Source organism: Cupressus sempervirens, chromosome 8 (assembly GCF_028749045.1).
Source record: "Cupressus sempervirens isolate cs-2001-9-10 chromosome 8, ASM2874904v1, whole genome shotgun sequence".
Classification (NCBI taxonomy): domain Eukaryota; kingdom Viridiplantae; phylum Streptophyta; class Pinopsida; order Cupressales; family Cupressaceae; genus Cupressus; species Cupressus sempervirens.
This window is the reverse complement of record NC_143125.1, coordinates 794780007-794801766: the sequence shown is the minus strand read 5'-3', so window position 1 is coordinate 794801766 and position 21760 is coordinate 794780007. Positions and strand designations below refer to the sequence as shown.

The window sequence follows — 21760 nt, the reverse complement described above, 5'->3', positions numbered from 1 at the left end:
TAATCCAACCAATGAGTTCAAAATGCATCGACAGGCACAATTGTAATTTATGCATTTCAAGTGTCGCATATCTAATCCATGCACAAAAATTAATAACTAAGACCTCAAATGTGCTAGATCTAGTACATGGACAGATATTGATAACTAGAACCTCAAATGTTTTAGCTTAGAGGGAACTGAGGTAAGCATAGTACTTAACTCATGATGACGTTTCATACAGAGGAGTTTGAGGGGTAATCATTTAGCTTATCCTCTACTTTGGAAAATATAATATACCAATTATACAAGATGGCCTTTCCCTCCCATATGCGCCAACACCCAAATAGATAGAATGTGTGGCATTTTAGCCGCCCATGCAGATTGATTTTGTCCTTAAATCTTTCAATTCGTGTGAGTATTCTATGAAAGTCAACAAAATTCATGATTGCACACAAGATTAAAGCAGGAAAACATTAAAAGATTAAGATTAGGAATCTGCTGACAAGAAATATAATTATATATAACCCAAGCATTCACAAGAAGAAATGGAAAGGTTGTGTGATACAATCTATTGACAAGAAAGTATACTCAATAGTTCAAGCACTAACGAAGAAAAATGATGTTTGTTGGGGAATACTAATGATAACCCTAACAAAAAGTTTGACATTAAGATTTTAGTGGAGAAGATCATGACTCTTTTTCAAATCCTCCTCTTCTTTTCCCCAATACTTGTGGGCTGCACACAAAACCCAACTCCATTAAAACACAAATAGAGAAAGACAATGTGGGTGCACGAATTTTCTTGGTTATTGTGGGCAACCTTATGGAGAGTTAAATACAAAGCCAACTCCTTGCACTCATCATTATCTTCAAAGAATTTGGATTCTCCGTGAGGTAATAAATGGGCTTTAATGTTTTTATAACTTGGAAAGTATATTCAAACCTCTTTTGAGCTTTCCTCAAAGTTTGCCACCCCTGCAATCTTGCCCATTGTCCAAGGTAAGTCTTCTTTTGCTTTTGGCTGATGAAATTCAGTCTCAAGGTTTTGTCTGCTGCATTCCCATGAATATAGATAGCCTTTGTCAGAGTTGGAAGGGCACAGATGTCCATGGACTACTCTTATATTACTGAATCATTTGCTTCTTATCTCTGACTTCTTCTTCTTCTCCCTTCTTTTCCTCATATCTATCATTAGGAAGGAAAAAGAGGGATCTTAGAACACAACAAGTTTCAGCTGCCGTTTCCTCTGTGTCAAGGGTGATTTCATGGGAGGAATGGAAAGGTTAACAAAGAAGAAAACTAACATGGGTCACCTTGGAATGGCACATCACATACTCCACCACAAGCTTTCCAATGAAAATGACAACCATTATTGCCAAACTTCTCATGGTGTGTGAGGGTATACACAATGCATATACATGCACATATCATACTTTTTACTAGCGTATATATTATGTATATGTTACACTCTGATTGTGAGCATATTCTTTGAATACAAAAAATGCCTTTTATAAGATTTTGATGATCTTTCTCTGTGTGTACACATCATAAGTTCTTGTCGATTTTGATTGTGAGATGCACTGACAGTAGTAAGGTTTGTTACATTCAAATGGTACTTAGGTCCATGAACTTTATTTTTTGTTTGTAGGGTGTTCTGTTCATGATATCTAATGGTGTTAGATGCAATAAGCTTTACACAATTTATTGAATTCGAATGATTTTATACGTGTAAACTGTATATTTTTCTTTGCTCATGTTTCTACTCAGTGATTCATCATCAGAAAGAAAAACTAGGAAGAAAAATGTTGTTTGAATCTAATGGTGTCTCTTGTTCCAATGCATATCACTTCAAACTCTGAATGTTGTTTGATTTTTAGTGTCTTTCCACCATTTCTGTAGTGTTGTTTCTGATTAAAAGAAGTTCAGGCTTGATGACATTGAGAGCTCTTCCTTTTATATACATGTTCTTGGTGTTATCTAGTTGTGGTTTTGCAAGGACCCAATAAGAATTTTGTATCACTAAGTTTTAGTTCCCTAATATTTGCTAGTTTGCACTTGAGCTTTGAAAGATGGGCTTTGAGGTTTATTCAGATTTGACACCTCCTCATCTTTTATGCAGAAGTAGAAGAGCATGGAAATGATGTGATGAACATGTTAACACCACAATCCTCAAGTGGGTCAAGATGGAATCCAACAGCAGAGCAAGTGACTATACTGAAAGAGCTGTACAGATCAGGGATGAGGACTCCCACTGCTGAACAAATACAGCAGATCTCCTCACAACTCAGGCGCTATGGAAAGATAGAAGGCAAAAATGTCTTCTACTGGTTTCAGAATCACAAAGCTAGAGAAAGACAGAAAAGAAGGCGCTCTACTAGTAATAATGTTCTTCAAAAGCCTTCAGCCGATTCAGAAACTTGGATACCAGAAGATGATGATTCTTCCCTTCAATGTAAGACCACCTATCCATAAAAATATTTATTGACGTATAGCAGATTCCATGAAAGAAATTAGAGTGAGCATATTCATATGAACATCATTTTGGTTCAATATCTCTCTATTTATCTACTAACATACCATGTTATAAGCAAAATCATGAAAAAGTGTATGTAGTTGCTATTGGTATTGAGAAAGTATGCTGAACAAATGTCCTCATTGATCTCTGGATATCTTTTCGACTCATTATTTTTTCTGTTTTTTAGCATCTAACGTTTCAGATCACACTCTGTAATCCATCATCAGCTTTGTGGTAGAGAACATAAGGAGATTATTTATCTGTTTGTATGTTACAAGTTGTCTTTAGCTGTTTTCTCAAATGTTGTATTTCATTTTGCAGTGTATGGAACTATATCATGCAGGGATTTTCATAACAGCAGGCCTCTCTATGCAAAGGGAATGGAGTCCTCCCAGGGTTACAAAGATGGCATGAGCAAATGGATACAAGGTTTTGGTCAAGGATTACAGTGTAATCCTGTTATGAACAACACCAACAAAATAGGGAGAGTTGATGAGAATAGAGGAAGTATTGGGTTTGGATCAAGTGGGTATGATTTGAATAGCACAGCAGCCTTGTCAAAGCAAAGAGGAATCATCATAGAAGAAAAAGAAAGTGGTTGTGGAGTATATGAGCCAGAGACTCTGCAGCTTTTCCCTTTGCAGTATGAAGGAATGTGCCATGACAAGCCAGCCCAAAAATATTGCAATAATTGCAACAATAATTGTAGCTCATGGTTGCATGAAGACAATGATTATTGTAGAATGAAGGATCCACTAGACCTCTCTCTTAGTTGTTGGGAATAGCAAGGCATCTCTAGAGAATATTTGAGCTGAGCTGAGGTGCTCTTTATTGCAGTGATCTGACAATTATGGAGTTGCATCCTTAATCAGTCCTGAAAAATGTAAGACTCTAAACTACATGTGGCGACACCATGATGTGTGTATACAATGAAAGAAAAGATACGGATAATTTAGTGCATTATAATGATGTGCTCAAAGTGTGACTTTGTAATGGGAAATATCAGTTCTTCACCATCCGGGGCATATTTTGGTCCATTAACTTAATTGAAATTTGTTGTTGAAATGTAGCTCTACATGGGGCTTACTAAATAGAAAGGGAATTGTTTTTTAAATTATATAATTAGTGTATTCTAGTAAAATGTGAGCATATCATTAGTGTGATTTTTCTATAGAAATCATAATATATATGATTTAAATTTAAGAAATTAAATTTAGATTTGATTATTGATGAGAAATTGTTTTAGAATCATTTTATAATATAAATGAGTATAAAAGATGAGGATGATGACGAATATGGAGAATAGGAAGACTTTATATGAGTGATAGAGGGAGAGAAGCTCGTCAATTTATTTGAAGTTGAAGAAATTAATTCTGGAACAATTTATAATAACAAATGCTAACACTGAAAGTTTAAGGCTTTTGGCCTTCCCCTACTTGCCAAACTCTATCTAGTTGTGGTAATGTAAGTAACACTTACCATTCATGCAACTCATTTTTCAAAACCTAGTTAACAATTTTGATGGTAGACATACATAGAGAGCCCTAATCTTTTAGACAACATTCTCAAGGAGATGCTTCTTAGTTCAAATGGTGCACTCCAAGGATATTTTTGTAGCATTGAATCTAACTCTATAATAGATGGTAGAACCTCCTGTTGGTCTAATTTTTCACAATGCAGAAATTTTGAAAAAAAATTAGTGAAAAATCATTTGAGTCTTTGTGTCTTGCAAATTAGGGTTTTGTTCTTTGTATTTTTCAAACCCTTAGATTGCCCTAGTTCATAGCCTAGTCTCTGTGTCTTTGAAATTCTATCAAATTATCAAGGTTTGTCTTTAGAGAAATCTTTAGAAAACACTAGTGCCCTATTTTATTTTACCCCAGTTTGAAAATCTTCGAAATTAATTTTCCAGAAAAATGATTTTTAAGGGATATCATTTTAACCTAAGGTTGGGCTTGTGCAAGCATAATTTCATTAAAATATTGTTTAAACCTTTATTAGCCGTGTTTTGTTTGCATCGGACTTGATTATTTTATTGAGAAAAGGTCCTATGTAACACAGATTTTGTGTGACCATTGATCTTGATCAGATCAATGAGCATCACATGTTGGGATTAAGGATAGAGTAACTGAGGGGGGGGTGAATTAGTTACAAACAAAAATTAATCCATAGATCCCTTAGATGTCTTAAAGATCTAGTTACTGCTGATACTCGGTAAACAATGTTTTAACTCAGTAAATTAAATTATTACTTATTTTCAAGCATTCATGTATGTAACTAAAAACAAAGTGAACACTAGAGACACCAGATTTAACGTGGAAACCCAATATGGGAAAAACCACCAATTTTTCACTCTTCTAAAGTAAGCCCTATTAAGAGCCAACCCTGAACAAGATGCAACTGAATTTGCTGGTTACAGGTCTCTGTTCAGCATCATTAGATCCTCCTTGATCAAATATGGCTCTGCTGCTCCTCAATGATCTCTGATCATCCTTCAAATCTGCTTCCACAATAATCAGTCTTCATATCACATTAATTCCACATTCTTTTTCCACTTACAATTTGCAACTTGGCCTCTTACTTATACCATTCAGATTGTCAAGTCGGCTCATTCACATGTTACATTTACCAATAACCATACATCAGTCAGCTACAGATATTACTCTGAACAAATAAATGATATTTCATAAAACAATGAAATCCTTTACTGGTCGACCCTGCTCAGTAAATACTTCTTCCAAAAACTTCCTGAGTTAACCTTCTTGACTCGATTAACATTGTAATATCCTTAAAATCCTTTGGCTACTGAGTTTACTTGGTAAGAACTGAATCCCATTGGTAAGAACTGCTTCTTCCAAATTACCTTTGATGACCGAGTGAGCTTGGTAAGAATTGCTTCTTCCAAATTATCTTTGATGACCGAGTGAACTCGGTAAGAATTGTTTCTGTCACATTTTCTTCGATTACCGAGTGATCTTGGTAAGAACTAAATTTATTTGATTACCTTGAAAGCTTGGTAAACATTGTCATTTTTCTAGCTGACCTTCTTAGCTCGGTAGACACTATCCTTTGCCTTGTTGACCTTCTAAGCTCGGTAGACACTATCCTTTGCCTCACTGACCTTCTGAGCTCGGTAGACACTATCCTTTGCCTCGCTGATCTTCTGAGCTTGGTAGACACTATCATTTGCCTCGCTGACCTTTTGAGCTCGGTAGGCACTATCCTTTGCCTTGTTGACCTTTTGAGCTCGGTAGATACTATCCTTTTCCTCGCTGACCTTTTGAGCTTGGTAGACTATCCTTTGCCCCGCTGACCTTCTGAGCTTGGTAGACACTATCCTTTGCCTCGCTAACCTTTTGAGCTCAGTAGACACTATCCTTTTCCTCGCTGACCTTCTAAGCTCGGTAGATACTATCCTTTGCCTCGCTGACCTTCTGAGCTCGGTAGACACTATCCTTTGCCTTGCTAACCTTCTGAGATTGGTAGACACTATCCTTTGCCTTGCTGACCTTCTAAGCTCGGTAGACACTATCCTTTGCCTTGCTGACCTTTTGAGCTCGGTAGACACTATCTTTTTCCTTGCTGACCTTCTGAGCTCAGTAGACACTATCTGATGACTGATATTTGTAAGAATTTTCCTAAGGGCAAAATTCACCTAGGAACTAAGAACTCAAACACAAGCACATAATAGACCAAAGAGAGAGAGTATGATCAGAATAACAATGTATTCAATAACTGGTTCATTAGAGTACACTAGGAGTGCCTGTATATAAAGGCCTCAGGAGAACTTCTAGAATGCATAGAAGTTAGCATCATGATGTGTCATACAACCAAGCACATGTCCACTAGATATGGGTTATCCTCTATTAAGCATGAAAGTATGTGCGATGATGAGAGGATAAGCCTACAAGGGTGTGACACGCAAAACAATGTTGTAGACACCATGTGCTTAAATAGAGTTGTGTACTCTTATGTTGTCTACATGACATCTCAAAAGGTGTACAAAATCCTAAGTGTCTCACAAATAAAAATAATAAAATAATGCAAAATAATTAAATAATGCATTAACCTAAGTAAACTTAAGTAAGTGTAATAAGTAAATACTTATTTACACCAACACCTCCCCTTAAGTGTAACTTAGGGGAATTCCCATAAGCTTACGAACTAGGATGAAGATGCATAATGGGTCTCGGCTAGTAGGCCATGTTAGGTACCCATGTACATAATGAAGATGCAATCTCCCATAAAGCGGGGAAAGAGGGAAAACCTCATGGGAAAAACCCTCCCCCAAAAAGAGAGATAAGTAAGGATGCATTGATGGATGGAGTAATCAAGACCCCCCCATTACAACATACATCTAGTATATACATAAGAGAATGAGAGAAGGAAGAGAGACAGAATAGGCTCCCCCCCCCAAAAGAAGAATGCCTACAAGTGAAAGCCGCTCCGATGAAGAAGCTAGTCCAAGAATGCAGTATAGTGTTCCTCCCCTTAGGAAGAAACAATGGCAAAGGTACACTCTTGAAGATGTGTGCTAGCCCTGAAACCTGCTCAAGTATCCCTGTACTGATACTGAAGTTCACCCCTTCCAACTGTGCTGAAAAGAATGAAGGCAGATCTGGCAAGGATGTTTGTTGAACCTATTCCACTGAACCATCTATCTCCTCAACTAACAAAGAGCCCTCCACTAATTTTTGTTCATAAGGATCCACAATCACACCAACCTGAGTGGATTGATCATGTAGAGAATGGACATGAGGGTCAGAGTGAGCCCTCGCAACAACTATAGAAGAATCATCATCAATGAGAAGATGTAAGTCAAGTTTGTCTCCCAAGTCAACTAAAGCTGGAGCTGGAAGATGAGATGTACCATGTTGTGTTGGACCTTTCACTGTGGCAATATAAGCATGTGGACTGGACTAATGTGACCTCTCACTACAACTATCAATAGAACCCCACATGTTTGAACCTATTGAAGCACTATCGCTCGTGTCACTATCAGTTTCCACTATGTATGATATGTGTAGAGGAGTAGAGGATAAGCTTGGTGAACTTTCCTCAAAGTGAACATCCTTCTCCACAAAAATTTCGTGTGTCTTTGGATCCATCAGTCTGTAAGCCTTCACATTGTCTTCATAACTGATAAAGGTACAAGGCCTAGGTGATGGTGCCTTGTAACTCTTGGAAGAAAGGTTTGCCCATGCTAGACAACTGAAGACTCTAAGGTGACTCACAACGGGTTTTCTTCCGCACCATGCCTCAAAAGGAGTCTTGCCATCTAAGGCTGGATGAGGAGACCTATTAAGTATGTGAGTAGCACTGCTAATGGCTTCAACTTCAAGTGTAGGATTGAGAGACTTGGCCTTTATCATGCAACTTGCCATGGTCTTGAGAGTCCTAATCCTCATAGCTGCAACATCGGTCTTATGCGGACTAAATGCTGGTGAGTTCTGAAGGTCAATTCCCTCAATTTTGTAAAAGTTATTGAGTCTTCTGTCAACATATCTGTTCTCATTGTCCACTCTTAGTACTTTGATGGATTTCCTTGACTTGTGTTCAACATGAGCCTTGAAGTCTTGAAGCTTATGAACCAATTCATTCTTATGATGAAGGAAGAAGACCCAAGTGAATCTCGAAAAGTCATCAAAAAATATGAGTATGTAGCAGCCTTGGCTGACTAAGGTCACTGCGAAGGGTCTTGCTAATACCATATGAACTAGCTGAAGAACAACTGGAGCTCTAGAAGACTTCCCTTTATCATACTTCTCCTTGAGATTCATATCCACTGAACAAGATGAACATTCTCCCTTAGAAAAGTTGATGTTGGGTAGACCTTTGACCATATGTTTAGAGCAAAGTTGCTGAAGAGAGCGGAAGTCAAGGTGACCAAACCGCTCATGCCATAAGTTGATTTGAGTAGTAGAGTGAGTTAACAAGGCTTGAGAAGGACTCTTAGGCACAAGGTGGGAGAAAGAGTATAGCCTCTTGTCATCATTGACTTTCCCCACTGCTACCAATGAATCATCTTTGAGACTTTGCACCATCACTGAATCGAGAAGGAACTCAACCTTATGACCATCTCCAAGGTGAGTGATTTGGTAAACTGATAGGAGATTGAAGCTTAGATTTGGAACGTAGAGAACATCTTTGAATTCCCCATCTTCCATTTCTAGATGTCCTTTCCCTTTAACTTCCATCTTAGTATCATCTCTCATGAAGATGTGTGGTACCTTTGACTACTTCAATAAAGAAAAGTCTTCCTTTGAAGAACCCATGTGGTAAGAGGCACCTGAGTCAAGTATCAATTTCGAAGAAGAACTAGTGTTTGCCATAAGTGCTTGACCTTTACCTTTTGAAGAGGTTGGAGTAGAATCCTTGGAAGTACCTGGCACTTGAATCTTGTTCTTCTTGAGTAGGTTTTCTAACTCATCGATTCTTTTTGTCTTGCAATGATGCTCATCATGATTTGGCTTTTTGAAGTATGCACAAAAGAGTTTGTCCTTCTTTTCATTACTTCACTTCTTGTTTGAAGAAGAACCATCTTGTTGAGAGGAGAATTGTTGTGTCTCAGATTGTGTTTTCTGCTTCCACTGCTTCTTCTTCTTCTTGCTTTTTCCCCCTTGACTTGATTTGGAATCATCACTAGCCATCAAGGATTTGGTCTTTGATGACTTGAGAAGTCCAAAATCCACCAAGTGAGATTGTTCAACAATCAACATGTCTACAAATCCATCAAAGGAAGGCTTCTGGTAAGCAGATCCCATGGTCAACCTATGAGTATTAAAACTCGAAACAAAGTTGGCGTACTCAAAAGGTAGCTTTTTTAGGATGTGATGAATCAATCTATCATCTTTCATGAGATTTCCACAATCTTTAAGAAGTGCCCTATACTCATTGACTTTGATGATATAATCTTGAATTCTGTCATAATTCTTAGGATCCAAGAGAAGTAGATCATCTTCAATCTGAAATTCCTTTTCTTTATGCACTTTACCATACAACTATTCAAGTTTATCCCAAGCTTCTTTAGATTCTAAACAATTTTTAATGTGAAAGAGAAGATCTCCATGTACACAACTTCTGATAACACCTAAAGCTTGTTGGTATTGTCTTTGCCAATCAATGAGTTCTTTAGCATCAGTAGGTTTGGTAATTGTACCATCAACATAAAGACTATATCCTTTTTCCATTAATCTACTCCATGCAATATCTTTCCATGTGGAATAGTTGCGTGAAGTTAGAGGAGGACATTTAAAGCCCATGATGCAGAAATGAAAGAGAACAAAATAGAGACACAAGAAACACAGTACACACCCCCCCTTTTCACTCAATCAAAAGACCCCCCCAAAAAAGGATGTTGTTGGCACTTTATAATTAGTGTGTTTACAATGGCCCACTTGTCAAAATGAACAAAGTTGACTTTTTGATTTTTTTTTTACAACTGGCTTATGAGGCTTAAATCTATCACTTAAGCACTGTAGCTTAGTTTTACAACAATTCTGAAAAAAAATCAAAACTTTACAATGCCAAAGAAGGCCTAATTCTGAAAGTGACAAATTGGTCCACACAAACCTAGAATCTGACTTTAGATCTGGAAAGTAGACAAAAAAATACACACTTTCAAAAAAATGGAACTTCAAAAAGTGACCAGATGTGCCCGTACGGAGCTTCTAAAGTTGAAAAATGCAAGATTATGCAGGTACAGTCACAAAAAATGCAATTTTTACAAAATCTATGCACCAAAACTAGAAAACAACACCACTAATGGAAAATTCAGGAAATTTTACCCAATTTCAAAAAAAATTGCACCTGAATTGGAGTCCGGATGTCCAAGTTAGGAGCTTGCAAAGTCAGGCTGCCAAACTGAAAAGCAATTTGGAGAGGGGTCTCGAAGGAAAACTACGAGTATAAATTTGACGGTCAAACGACCATCTCTGTAGTTGTAAATTGCCTAGGAATGATGGTCAAATGGTCATCAATTTTAACCTTAGGGAAAGATGATGTCAGCAAGAAAAACATGCCCTGTAGTGACGTGGCACGCTGATTGGATGTGTCCGTACTATATGAAATGACACATGTCAAAAATTTTCTACTGACGTGGTAGTGCTGTCCAGTTCCACGAGTGACATGGCAATCTGGCTATCACTACTTATGGGACTGGTGAGTCAGCAAGCGATGATGTGTGACCAGCGTTAAACGGTCTGCGAACGTGTTAGTTCTGTACATGTATTAGTCAGCATGGCAAAACACAGTAGTGGGTGGGAGTTTTAAAACAATGTCGGAAAGGAACAATTACAGTCAAAAAATCAAAAATAGCACCGGATCGAATAGCTGCTAGATTTCTCAAAATGAATGCCAAAAAAAGCTTTGGGCATGGGCGAGAAAGCAAACATGTTGTTGTCGCACCAGAGAAACTGTCTACAATGCTGACATTTTTTGCGATGTCAAAATCTCGTTACCCACTACCGTGAACTTGCTACATTGCGAGAAATTCAAATGTGCAGCTGCCAGGAAACCCAAATTGCTACGCGGGTCACCGAAGATCCTGCACTGTCGTGAACGTCAATGGGAATTATCCCATATCAACCGTGTGTAGGGTCTGCAGACTCTTTAAAACAAAAGGGCCACAGAAGGTAAAGTAAATAAGGTGGGCTACAGCTTGTAGGCTTAGCCGCTAGTAAGGGTCGTCGCTGGGTAATATATGTTTTCCGGATTATGGTGTGAGGCCAGTGGGAAATTTGTGACGAAAGTTGTCACAGTTTATTCCGTACAGCCCTTTGTGAATTAAACCCTGTGACAAATAATAAACCCTCTACAAAATGGTAGATCTGGGGTGTCACAGCCTAGGTTTGTCAAAAAAAATTTCTTTGAAATTTTGCTAAAAATTTTCGCGAAATATACTGATAGAAAAAAATACGGAGAAATGAAAAATTGTAGATTCGAAATTAATCAAATAAATTTGCAAAAATGACCATACCCATACTGCAAATCGGGGCTTCCAGGTTCTGATTTTCAAAAAAAATTTGCCTCACAGTCGACTATGAGCCAAGGTAGGTGTGCTTATAGTTGATTTTCACCGGTTCAGCATTCCAGACGCAATGGCGAGGTCAGATCTAATGCTGGACGCTCCCAATTTCTGCAGCACTCTGGATTCGGGCTGAGGTGATGAAGCAAGCAAGAGGTCTCGAATGGCTTGTGATGAGAAAATCTCCAAGAAGCTCTGATACCATGTAAGAATTTTCCTAAGGGAAAAATTCACCCAGAAACTAAGAACTCAAACACAAGCACACAGTAGACCAAAAAGAGAGAGTATGATCAGAATAACAATGTATTCAATAACTGGTTCATTGGAGTACACTAGGAGTGCATGTATATAAAGGCCTCAGGAGAGCTTCTAGAATGCATAGAAGTTAGCATCATGATGTGTCATACAACCAAGTACATTTCCACCAGATATGGGTTATCCTCCATTAAGCACAGAAATATGTGCGATGATGAGAGGATAAACCTACAAGGGTGTGACACGCAAAATAGTTTTGTAGACACCATATGCTTAAATAGAGTTGCGTACTTCTGTGTTGTCTACATGAAAACTCAAAAGGTGTGCAAACTCCTAAGTGTCTCACAAATAAAAATAATTAAATAATGCAAAATAATTAAATAATGCATTAACCTAAGTAAACTTAAGTAAGTGTAATAAGTAAATACTTATTTACACCAACAATATGAAATTTGTGTGACATCAAAGACAACACACAATTGAACAATTGTATCCAACAATCTCCCTCTTTTGCATTGATGGTAACGCAACATGTCATAGTAGAATGAAATTTTAAAACAAGTCTTTTAATGACAGAATACAAAACTCCCTCTTTCATAATAATCTCTCCCTCTTACACAAACTCTTATTATTTGTAAATTTCGAAAAGATATGATAGTATATTCTTCCTCTTTGACAACACATGCCAAAGACAACTCAAAAGAACTGAATAACATTGTACCTAATGTACTAATTCATATGCAATATCTTCATTGGTTTGCTGTATCAACTGATAGATTTTCAATTTTGTTCCTATTGATGCATCACTAAAACTATATTTTAGTGAGCTTCAGATAAGGGAATGACCCCTGATTTACCTCTTAGATATAAGAATGTATCATTAGGTAAAGGCTTTGTGAATATGTCGGCAATTTGTTCCTTTGTATGCACATATTCCAATCTTATTTCCTTTTCTTGCACCAATTCTCTAACAAAATGATATTTTATGGCAATATGCTTGGTTTTTGAATGCATCACTGGATTCTTGGAGATGTTAATTGCACTTGTGTTATCACAAAACATAACAATTGTTGGAAATATTCAAGATATGATATGTTACTGAGAGGGGAGGGGTGAATCAATAACTTCAAAACTTTAAATCAATTCAATTTTTAGAAATATTCAAGATATGATATGTTACTGAGAGGGGAGGGGTGAATCAGTAACTTCAAAACTTTAAATCAATTCAGCACTTTAACCATATATACTATTCTCAATTCATTCATCTAATCTACTGCATATATGAGAGAACAAGCATTTATAACACATGTACACAGTGATTTCGTGACCCAAAAACCTTCCAAATAGAAAGTAAAACTGAGGTGGGGATGATACCCACAAAACTTCATTACTGCAGTATGAAGTTGACCTGTTAAGGCTTACATTGACCACTTCTGGTGATCTACCCTATTAGGAGCACAAATGACTGCTAGGTCCACCTTGTCAAAGGATTTACAAACATACACTAAAGTATGCACTCTGTTAGGAGATTTATACAAAGACTGTTAAGTCTGCCTTGTTAAAGGATTTACAAAAATTGATTGACCTGTTAGGATAAAATAGTGTATCTACTTACAAACTTGATTTGTTGATTAGATCTTTGAAGTATAGATCACCTCTTGTGACTGATGAATCTTTACTACTCCTTGTAGACCTTGCTGAATATTCTGCTCTTTTGTTGATTCGTATTTACACTTCAAAGCATTACATGCCTCTCTTATTACTCTAATCCATTCATTGTAAATGATATAATACATTACATATATATCATTCCAATAAATACAATTGCAAGGTCGGCTAAAACACAAGTGAACAAAACATTATTGAGTCGGCCAAACAGTAGAAAACTTGAGTTTACTGAACTAACTCAGTGACCTTCTGATACTCGGCGTCCACTGCATTACTCGGCATTGTCATGCACTCAGTAGAAGTGAAGGCTTAGTCTATACTAATCACTTGATGTAGTTCTGAACTCGATAACCATTGGAGACTCGGTAGATATAGTATCACTCGGTAAAAACTAAATCCTTTTTTTACCTCGCTTTCACTTGGCAAACACTATACTTTCATTACTCGGTAAACACTGTGCTTCCACCAATTGGTAAATACTACACTTTCATCACTCAGTAAATACTGCACTTTCATTACTCGATAAACACTATGAAGCTCGGTTAACACCAGAATGCTCGGTGTGAACTGTGAAGCCCAGTATGAACTACTTAAGTGATGAACCTATAAGGTAACCACTGAATGCTAGGTATACACTATAGATGCTTGGTGTAAACTATGAAGCTCAGTGAGTGTAGGAAACTGAGTGCTGAGCTTCGTAGCTATATCGATATAGATAAGTGTTGTCACTAATGGAAATAATAACTTAATGCCAACAATCTCCCCCTTTGGCATTAGTGACAAAACACTTATAAGCCAAAACATATGTACATTACCTGACTCAATGAATTTTGGTTTGTCAAAATTGATCTTTGTAGAACTGCTGCATATACATTTCTATATACCTTTTTGATGACTTATAATGTATATACAAAGATACTTATGTACACATGCTAACTCTAATGAGTGCTAACTCCCCCTATCACTTATAGTGATAACTCTCCTCATTTATTATGCTGAATCTCTGAATCTCTCCCCCTTTTTGAAAATAATGCCAAAGGACTGCATATATACAATTTATATGGCTACACAAAAGTGAGATAGAAATTCTTGATGTACCTTAAGGATGGTTGCAAAAGTACTATCCCAAGTCTACTACAAAATTTGACAGGTGGAGAGAGCAATTTGAACTTCTGTTGATAATTGGATCAAGTGATCAGCCACTGAGAAGTTCTGATCTTGGGCCAATGTTTTTTAATGAACAAGATGTTTTTCGATTGTGTCCATGATAGGAAGGATCATGTTCTGGATGTCTATGAGTGTAGACTGGATCCTAGCTTCCTCTCTCAATAGTTCTGCCTGTACATCTGCCAAATATCTGATCTTCGTGTGATGGGAGGTTGTGGAGGAGGAGTCCACCTTCAAATTGGATGCACTTGATTGCATATCAATGTCAATCTTATTTAACTTATCCTTTATTTCTTTGGTAAAACCAGAAACATCACAAAATTTAGCAAAAAGTGATGCTGCATTATTAAAAGAATTTTCAAAATTTCCCAAAAATATTGACAATTCAACTTGCTTTATTGCTATCTTTTGAGCAATATGCTCTAGCACCTTATTATCAAATTTCTTTTCAGCTTTCTCAATAAGTTTTTCTTGACCAAAAGAATCCTCATTAAATTTCTGTACACCCTCTTCTAACTAAATCAAAATGTGTTGAGTAGAATCTACTTCAACACCTATGGAATCTATAATTATATTCTTGGCATTTTCAATTATTCTATATTCCTTATCCCTTTCTAATCTTAATTATTTCTGCGTAGCTTTCATCTCTATGAGTTGACTAGCTAACATCATCTCTTCAATGGTAGCATTGTCATAGTCAATCTTTGGAATTACTATCTCTGTGTCTAATTCAATATCTTCTGCAATTTCCTTTCCAATGATCAAAAGTTTTAACAGATGCTTTTGTTTGACTTCTATGATGACTGGTTTGACCTTAGGAACAAACACAATAGTGGAGATAGAAGGGCTAGTAGCAAAAACTGGGATAGGACTTGAGGATTGAATGCCAATAGAAGTACTAATCGAATCAAAAATTGAAACACTTCCCAAAAATGGTATCATACTTGGTAAAGTACCATAGTAGAACTGATTGGAGTGGAAGTGGATACAGATGATGCTAACGAAAACAAAACTATAGAACTTACTAGAATTGATGAAAACAAAATTTTTGAACTTACTGATACACTCACTAATGGTGAAGGAACTAAGGAGGCTAGCTTGGTAGCTAAAGAAGTGATAGACAACTCGATAGATGAAGTGCTCCGCACATCTGTTTCATATACTTGGAGCTGGGAGGTGGCTGGTGAAGATTGAGCAATTGATGTGGCAATTGTGCTCACAATCTCACTTGTAGAAGTTGTCTCCATAGTGGATATAACAATTTTTGGTGGAGAGTGAGGAAGGGATGCAATCACTTCTGCTACAATTTTAACTGGATCCTCTTCATCTTTTCCTTCCTCGTGTGCTTCTTCCTTCTTGTCTTCTTCCTCTTTTTCTACCATTAGTGCATGCAGCTCTCTTGGAGTAACTGTGATGGATGGAGTGCTATCAAAATCACCACTATCACTGTTATCATCATCCTTGATTTCAACTAGATCTTCACTGGGCTTTTGCAGATGATAGATGTTCTTCCACATGTTTGTTGCATCATTTACAACATGCTCAATGTCTTTAATTAAAATCAAACATGTGTGAAATCTAATCATCATTTTACCTTCATGTTTCTTCATTGCTGCCTTTAATTTTGCTTCAGTAAGACTCGGTAGAAGATTCCTCAGGGATTGCTCATATATGTTTTTGGCCATTTGGATAGCTCACTCCCATCTTGGTTGTAATCTCTCCAACAGTTCTTTGGAGATTTCAGGGGCGAGCTGGTCCAGGGAGTATTTCCATTTTCCCATCTTATTGAGTACCAGTTCCTCAATCTACATTTTCTCAGCATCAGTTCTTGTTTCAAATTTCAATGCCTTAAAATTTGTGATGCCTGCTCCCTCTTCTAGTTGTTTAAGCCTTCCCTCAAATGTGAGTGGAGGCCTGACAAGTATAGGTTCCTGCTTGCCTTTTCTGGTTCTTCTAGAGAATACTACAGTAGGCTTCTTCTTAGGTTTTGTAATAATCGGCTTACCTTTCTTCTTTGGCAGTTCCTCTTCAGATTCATGTTCTTCTTTTTCTTTGCCTCCTTCTTCTTCTTCATCATCTTCTTCATCCTCACCTTTTCCTTCTGTAAGCATAAGAGGGTCGGTAGCAGTTTTCAACTTAGCTATCTTCCTCTTGCCTTTGCTTATAGCCTGGGGTAGCTTGATTTCAGGCTCAATTCTAGCCTTTGCCTCATCATATGTTTTGAAAATTGGTTGTTTTGGGTCTATTATCTCATTCACCAGTGCTTCAATAATTTCCCTTCCCTCATCAATATTAACCTCATAAGGAAGAGGTTTCACCCATGCAACTCGGGGTCTGACTGCCTAAATGTATACTTTATCACAATCAACCATAAAGCATACATCATCTTTGTAGTCTTCAACCAACTTTGATGGAATTCGAAACCTATTATTCATCCTTTCCTTGAAATATTCAAAATAATTATCCATGATACTATCAAAATTTTCACCCATTTTTGCTACAAACTCATTTATCTAATAAAGAATGGGAATATCTTTTCTCCATACTATAGTTCCTTTAGACAGAAAGAATTTTTGAATATAGAAGAATAAAAAAGTCAACAGAGAACCAAATTTATAGGGATTTTTCTTTGAAGGCCTTATACTATCCATGTTCTTGTTTAATTGTTTCAATAGTAATTTTGACAGGTCAAATTCAAGGTTCTTCTTTACAATTTTGAAGGCCAAATCCACAGCCTCAGAGGGTACACTGTTAAGTCGATTAGAGCTATAGATTTTGTGGGCAATGACATGAATGCCAAATCTTAATTTGACATAAGATACGATGCTAACCTTCAAACCTCTACCATCCCATTCAGCTAGGGTATGCTTCTGTAACTCACCCCTTCCTAGGGTTTTGGTAACCTTCACTTTGTTGAGCATAAGGAGACCTGTGATTTTGTGAATCATCTTCTTTGTGATTAACACTGGCTGCTCTAACTATAGTTTCCCATTGTGTAGTCGACTCAAAATAGATCTAATCCACCTGGTTTGGAAGCTTCTTGGCATATGCGAGATATGAGTCAAGCCTTTGGTTTCAAGATGCTTATGATTGGGTTTTAAAGAGCCATCAACACCCATTTATCCTAGGGCATTGTCCATCTCTAGGTTTCCAATCTCTTGAATAAAACATTTAAAATGTGTACGAATATCATTTATAAGGAGTACCTTTGGTGGAATTTGAGATTGAGCACTGTTAGGGTCAAGTGATTCTGCAACGGCCGAAATAATTTTGATGTTCGGCGCATTCCATTCTACACCCTTTACTAGCATCTCTAAACCCTTCTTTGCCTTTGTGCTACCACTGCTCCCGAATGCCATTGATCCTTGGTAAAAGATATAAATTTTTTGAACAAATCTATCACTAGAAAATCACTTGGAATCACTCAGAATTGCTTGAATTGCACTTGAAAATTTCTTAGCTCTGAAATCATGATGAAGAATGAAATCAAATTCTGCTCTTTTGATGAAAATTTTTTCATTAATGCTTGGTATGAAGGCAACTAAGATGACATAGTGCTTGACAAGCTATCATTCACTTGCTCGGTAGGTGTTTACAACTCAGTGATCAAACAAAAAATTTAGTTACTCCCGACCTAGCTCGGTAAGGTCTTCAACCGAATTTCCTCGGTAGATGCAACTTGGTGAAAGATAAGCTTTCTTTGATTCTTGTGTATCTGGAATACTGATTTGATCATTTTTCTTTCTTTTTTTTTGGAACTGCTTGAGATATCACTTAAAGATGTAGTTCCAGATCCTCCTTTATGAATCTAATTGGAAATGGTGGAGTCACCCACTTCTTGAGTGACATTGTCATCATTTGAACTGTCTTGCTTGGTAGATTTAGGAATCCATTGTTGCCTCATCTACTTTCAGATGTTGTCAACTTTAGCTTTCTTTTCATCTTCAATTCTTCTTATATTCATGCAATTTTTAGCTATATGACCAAGTTCAGTGCATGTATAACATCTTATTGTTGTATCTATTTTTCTCAAGTGACGCCTTTAGCAGTCTTTGGAAATGTGTCCATATTCTCCACAATAATGACATCTACACCAGGTATTGTAGTCCCATCCAAAGATTGCCTTAACAATTTTTTCAGCTAGATTGAATGATTTGGATCTACATTGGAATTCCTTGTGACCATGCTTCTTGCATTTGTGACAATTGCCTTCAAATTTTGGTTTCTCCTTGCATTCATTAGCTTTATGACCATGTTGACTGCAATTGTAGCATTTACCATTGAATTTACCTTTTTCATTGCTCCAACACTTGTTTGATGTATGACCTAACTTACCACAGTGATTGCAAGTATGTTTTTGATTCCTTTGGGCACCTTGTTTGGAGGTTTCACCTTCTTCCTTCTAACCAAGTCTAGCTTTACCTTTTGGTCTATGAAGATTCTGCTCACTTTGTTGATTTAATTGAGTCATGTCTACTTGAGATTTCATCATTCTCTCATTGATTTTCCTTTAAGTGATTAAGCCATTCTCCAAATTTTCATTGATTTGTCTTTCAGATCTCAAGTCACTTTTTAAGCTTTCATTGATTTGTCTTTTAGTGATTAAATCATTCCTCGAGCTTTCATTTTTATATCTTAGATTCATAATTTCTTCATTTGCATTAGATAGTTGATCCAAAAAATCTTCATACTGAATGGATTGATTATTTCTTGCCTCTAAGTCTTCAGTTGCCTTGTTTCTCTATTCCAAAACTTCACATAGCCTGATTGATTGAATTTCTTGTTCTCTTTTAAGCTTTCTTACCTCTTCTTGCAGAGAGCCATTCTTTGCTAGGAGTTCCTTAATTGCCTCATTAGCTTCATCTGAACTACTTGATGGTAAAAGGTCTTCAATCTTTTCTTCAACATACTAATGGTCATTCATTTGTCTTGCAAGTTCCTTCCTTCTCTTCAAGGATTGAGAAAGATGCTCCTTTGCTTCTTTGAATTGAGCCATCATCATTTCCAAATCTAGCTTTTCATTTTCAATAGTTTTGTCAAGTCTGAATATCTCCATTGTCCTTGATCTTTGCTCAAGATGTCAAACTTTATCTTGAGAACTACAAAGCTCTAATACCAATTGTTAGAAATATTCAAGATATGATATGTTACTGAGAGGGGAGGGGTGAATTAGTAACTTCAAAACTTTAAATCAATTCAGCACTTTAACCATATATACTATTCTCAATTCATTCATCTAATCTACTGCATATATGAGAGAACAAGCATTTATAACACATGTATATAGTGATTTGGTGACCCAAAAACCTTCCAAATAGAAAGTAAAACTAGAGTGGGGATGATACCCATAAAACTTTGTTACTGCAGTATGAAGTTGACCTGTTAAGGCTTACATTGACCAGTTTTGGCGATCTGCCCTATTAGGAGCACAAAGGACTGCTAGGTCGACTTTGTTAGAGGATTTACAAACATACACTGAAGTATGCACTTTGTTAGGAGATTTATACAAAGACTATTAAGTCTACCCTATTAAAGAATTTACAAAAAATGATTTACCTATTAGGATGAAATAGTGGATCTACTTACAAACTTGATTTGTTGATTAGATCTTTAAAGTATAGATCACCTATTGTGACTAATGAATCTTTACTACTCCTTATAGACCTTGCTGAATATTCTGCTCTTCTGCTAATTTCTATTTACACTTCAAAACATTACATGCCTCTCTTAGTACTCTAATCCATTCATTGTAAATGATATAATACATTACATATATATCATTCCAATAAATACAATTACAAGGTTAGCTAAAACACAAGTGAACAAAATATTATTGAGTCGGCCAAATAGTAGAAAACTCGGGTTCACTAAACTGACTCGGTGACCTTCTAATACTCAACATCCACTACATTACTTAGCATCATCATGCACTCGATAGAAGTGAAGGCTCGGTCCATACTAATCACTTGACGCAATTCTAAACTCGATAACCATTGGAGACTCAATAGATATAGTATCACTCAGTAAAAATTAAATCCTTTTCTTACCTTGCTTTCACTCGGTAAACACTATACTTTCATTACTCGATAAACACTATGCTTCCACCACTCGGTAAATACTACACTTTCATCACTCGATAAATACTGCACTTTCATTACTCGGTAAACACTGTGAAGCTCGGTGTGAACTGCGAAGCATGGTTAACACTAGAATGCTCAGTATGAACTACAAAGTCCAATATGAACTACTTAAGTGATGAACCTATAAGGTAACCACTGAATTCTCGGTATACACTGTAGATGCTCAGTGTGAACTGTGAAGCTCGGTGAGTGTAGGAAACTGAGTGTTGAGCTCGGTAGCTATACTAATATAGATAAGTGTTGTCACTAATGGCAATAATAACTTAATGCCAACAAACAACTGGTTCTTTGATTTTTTGCTTCATACCTTCCAATAATTTTTTTAACCACACAATGTTTGAGCAATTTACTCCTACTGTAACATATTCAACCTCTGATGTCGATTGAGATGTACAATTCTACTTTTTGCTTGTCCAAGAAACCAACCTTTTTCCAAGAAAGAAAGCTCCTCTACTTGTGCTCTTTCTGTCATCAATATTTCTTGCCCAATCTGCATCACTGAACACCTCTAAATCTAGCTTTCCTCCAAGTTTATACCATAATCCATAATCTTCATTTTTTTTAAAGTATCTCATGATCCTTTTGATTTCCATCATGTGATTTTCTTTTGGTTTTGCTAAGAATCTTGCTACAATCCCTACTGCAAGGGCAATGTCTGGTCTTGTGTGCACTACATATTGCAACTTTCCAATCATAGATCTATACAATGTCTAATCCACTTCCTTTATGTACAAACTATTGTTGTCATTAGTTCTTTGGAAACCAATCTGAATAAGATAGTTATGCAATCTTTCATACCATGCTCTAGGGGCTTGTTTCAGACCATATAATGCTTTATGAAATTTGCAAACCATGTCCTTCTTGTCTGGATAAACAAAACCTTCAGGTTGTTCAATGTAAACCTCTTCATCCAATATGCCATTGAGAAATGCTAACTTGACATCCATCTGATAAACTTTGTATCCTTTGAATGCAGCATATGCAAGTAAGGTTCTAACACCTTCCAATCTT

At 36.7% G+C, this 21760-nt stretch overlaps 1 protein-coding gene across 4 annotated transcripts; it reads left to right on the top strand.

Moving 5' to 3' along the window:
• The first annotated feature begins 724 nt into the window (after positions 1-724).
• Positions 725-3616, top strand: LOC149544796 (protein WUSCHEL-like). Of its 4 annotated transcripts, XM_089795367.1 has the most exons (4): positions 831-978; positions 1175-1368; positions 2099-2431; positions 2816-3616. In XM_089795367.1, exons 2-4 carry the CDS (start codon positions 1245-1247, stop codon positions 3277-3279), a joined length of 921 nt encoding a protein of 306 aa, XP_089651493.1. In that variant the 5' UTR covers positions 831-978; positions 1175-1244; the 3' UTR covers positions 3280-3616. The 4 variants fall into 4 exon arrangements, with proteins under 4 accessions (XP_089651495.1, XP_089651493.1, XP_089651494.1 ...); XM_089795369.1 differs by lacking the exon at positions 1175-1368 and having other exon boundaries at positions 725-873; XM_089795368.1 differs by lacking the exon at positions 1175-1368 and having other exon boundaries at positions 833-978.
• Positions 3617-21760: the final 18144 nt, after the last annotated feature.